Raw genomic sequence first — 3,765 nt, 5'->3', positions numbered from 1 at the left:
GCAATAAATATATCTTTTTCTTCATCTTTACTCATGATTAGATATATCTTTGCATATTTGGAGTAATCATCTATCAAGGTTATAAAATATTTCTTTTCTCCACGAATTAAAATATTATTCAGATCGTATATATCGCTGTGAATCAAGTGCATGACTTGGTTGTTCCTTTCAACTCGTTCGAATGGTTTCTTTAAGTGCTTGAATTGTACATAGATTTCATATTTGTTTTGGTTTCATTCAAGAAAATGATAATTCACATGTCCTGGTCTAGCATTCCACATATCAAGAGACTCAATCAAGTGGAAGAACTAACACCATTATCATTCATAATACTAAGTTTGAACAAGTCATCAGATATATACCATTTCCAAACAAATATATCATTTTTTGAGATAACACATTTTTCATATTAAAAACTAACTTAAAACCATTCATGTCAAGTATAAAGCTAAAGATAAAATTCTTTCAAGGTCCGATGTATAAAGAACATCCAAAAGAGTAGCACTTTGGCAGATGTAAGTTTCAAGCTCACATTTCCTTTACCAATGACTTTTGCTTTGGACAAGTTTCCTATGAAAATATCCCTTCCATCTTCTACCTTATCGTAGGAGGAAAAAGTGCTTTAATCATAACATAGGTGCTTGTTGGCTCTCGAATCAATCCACCACTCACGTGTGTTACACGTAATACGAGCTTCAGTGATGACCTCCACCAACTCCTCGGCAACATGTGTATGATCTTTTTTTTTGTCACTTTTGTAAAATTTACATTCCTTAGAAAAGTGACCATTTTTTCCACAGACATAACATCTTCATTCTTCTTGTTATGGGGAAAATGGACCGCCCACAAAAGAGAGGTTAGGTCAGAAACCCACGTATCTAACTCAACAAACGGTTCCAAAACCCAAGGGATGAGATCGAGTTCGATGGAGCAAGTACTACACACCTTGAGGAAGCCCAGCCCACCGACTAAGCAGGTAGGTCAGTACGACCTAGGTCGGCGTGGCCCAGGTTCCCTACTTCTCTCTGGATTAGAAGACTGGCGCAAACTAATGTATAAGCAATAGGAAGAGGATATCATGACTCATAAAGAAGTTAAAGGCTACGGAAATTGGACATCACAAAGACCTTCTTTATAAATAAAAGGTCATCACTTTGTTTGTCATACGTGGACAAGCTCCCTCACGAACCCAAACAATACTTGATATGTCTCTAGCACACGGCCATTTCCTTGGTCCGACCTCAAGGGGAGGTCGATCCTATTAAGCTCGGTCTCCAACTACATATATACGCCAATTCCGGATCATCTAACCTTATTTAAGGAAGATATGTTCAAGATCCTCTCCAGGGATCTCGAGATTCATCTGTGATATAGTCATGATCTTGAGATCCTCTCCCAGGATTTTTGAGGATCGTCCTACTTAACACGGAGATCCCATTTATATCACCGCCTCTCCTCAACTATGAATAGAGATGCCTTTAATGGTGAAAGGTACGCACATTCATTAGTCTTAAATCCTCAATATTCAACTAAGACCTAGATCTTATCACTGACTTAGGCATCGGAGGGTCCCCTACTCTAGCCAGGGTCTTCCTTGTCCATTCCTTGTGCAGGTAAACAGGTCCAGAAAGGGGCTAACCAGATTTCTACATTAACAGTTTGGCGCCGTCTGTGAGAATCAGCATTAAAAGTCACTCTCATCTGACCATCAGTTCAACAATGGCGAAAGGGAAGAAGAAGGCCCAAGCTTCCTCTGTTGCACCTAACCTTGCACCGTCAGATCAGTGTGCTAGCTACCAGGACTCCACTTCCTAGCTGTAGGCTGACTCCGTGCCTGCAAAGTTGGTGCAATGATCCCATAATCGGGGAGGATGACTGGTCTCCCTCGAACAACAAGTCAAAGCGTTGAACAATAACATGAATTCTATGAAGCAGTTGTTGGAACAACTTCAGCCCCGACCCACGCAAGGGGTTGAGCAGGCAGTAAGACCAGCGGTCCAAGAGCCCACTGAGCCTTCTGACGCACCCGCCGCCTCTCGTAGAAGCCAGTAACTCGGAACGTTAAGGCTAAAACCTTCTCACATCTCTGACACCGCAACATTGGCCGCCTCCGATCTCCGTCATGAGTTGGATAGGAAGAAGCGCGATAAGGCTCCTGAGGTAGCAGATGAGGCAATGGCAGAAAGTGTTGACCCCAGGGAGGCCGAGCTAAATGACTTGCGAGGTCAGATTAGCGATATATGGTAGGCCTATTGTACGAATGCTCCGACCTTAGTGGAAGCAATTCTGGAAGAGTCTGAGCCCTCGTTCACAGCCGATATCATGAGCGCGCAGATTCCACTGAGGTTCAGTATGCCTCAGATCACCTCGTACACCGGAACCACTGGCCCGACCGAGCATTTAGAATCCTACAGGGCTTGGATGGAATTACAAGGCACGTCAACCACTACCATGTGTCATGCATTTTCGTTAACGCTAGCAGGAGCACCCCGGAAGTGGATCCGACAATTGAAGCAGCACTCAATCGACTCTTTTGTGCAGCTCAGAAAAGCCTTCATCACCAACTTCATTGGGGGGAAAGAAAACCTTAAACCATCTTCTCATCTCCTTAATGTCGTTCAGAAAGAAGGCGAGCTACTGAAGGATTACATCAAGCATTTCAACCTAGAAACGATGCAGGTGCTGAAGCATTCTGAGGACATTGCCTTGACTGCCCTAATGGGAGGACTTAGGGAACGAAGATTCCTCTTTTCGCTTGACAAAAACTCTCCGACGACTATGGCCGACCTCCTCAACAAAGCTCAGAAGTAATCCAATATCGAGGAAGTTTTCACATTATGGAGGTCTAATCGGACCAAAGAGAGCTCAACCAAGGAAAAATAGCCCAAGGAGTAACCCAGTTTGGCCAACGAAAACAAGAGGAGGAAAGAAGACATGCCGCAAAGAATCATCGCCTAGGCAGGTGGCCTGACAGCAGATTCAGCTGGTACACTCCTCTCAACAAGACGCCCTAGCAAGTCCTCATGGAGGTCTAAGATAAACAAATCATTAAGTGGTCGAACAAGATGAAATCCGATAGTGAAAGGCGAGACAAATGAAAATACTGTCATTTCCATTGAGACCATGACCACTAAACCAGTGACTGTTTCGACCTTAAGGAAGAGATTGAAACACTCATCTGCAAGGGGCACCTCCGAGAATATGTCAACATGAGAGAGGAACGAGCTGATTCTAAGACCAAGCAACCCATCTACAATGAGCCGACAGGAGAAATCCGCTCCATCTTCGGCTGGACGACCAGATGAGGTGACTTGAACAGAGCTCACAGAGCCCACGCCAAAAGTATTGGCCATTCCAACTCAAAGCATCAAGTCCTCGTCACTAACAAACCCCTGAAAGAGAAAAAGGTGACATCTTGTGATCTAACCTTCAATGAAGAAGACACCCAAGGAGTCCGTCATCCCCACGACGATGCACTTATGGTCACTATGATTATAGTTAACCGAAAAGTGTTTCAAATTTTGGTAGATACCAGGAGCTCAGCTGATATCCTCTTCGCCGAAGCGTTCGATAAAATGGGAGTAGGGCGACCTCGACTTCGGACCGTCAAAACTCCTCTGCTTGGGTTCGCAGGAGAGAAGGTCACATCAAAAGGATCGATCTAGCTCCTAGTCATAGCTGGGGACAAACAGAATAACCACCATGATTGATTTCCTAGTGGTTGACTGCCCGTCCGTCTACAATGCCATTCTTGGATGACCTTCG

At 44.2% G+C, this 3,765-nt stretch overlaps 1 protein-coding gene across 1 annotated transcript; it reads left to right on the top strand.

Annotated features, from left to right (window-relative positions):
- The first annotated feature begins 2,322 nt into the window (after positions 1-2,322).
- On the top strand, positions 2,323-2,811 carry LOC131232418 (uncharacterized). Its single transcript, XM_058228639.1, has one exon. The coding sequence runs from the start codon at positions 2,323-2,325 to the stop codon at positions 2,809-2,811; it is 489 nt and encodes a 162-aa protein (XP_058084622.1).
- Positions 2,812-3,765: the final 954 nt, after the last annotated feature.

The sequence above is a fragment of the Magnolia sinica genome, chromosome 18 (assembly GCF_029962835.1).
Source record: "Magnolia sinica isolate HGM2019 chromosome 18, MsV1, whole genome shotgun sequence".
NCBI lineage: Eukaryota > Viridiplantae > Streptophyta > Magnoliopsida > Magnoliales > Magnoliaceae > Magnolia > Magnolia sinica.
This window is presented reverse-complemented; position numbering and strand designations above follow the sequence as displayed.

Excerpts from the sequence above, each read along its gene's own strand:
- LOC131232418 (XM_058228639.1), top strand. The coding sequence starts at position 2,323 with ATGAGCGCGCAGATTCCACTGAGGTTCAGTATGCCTCAGATCACCTCG.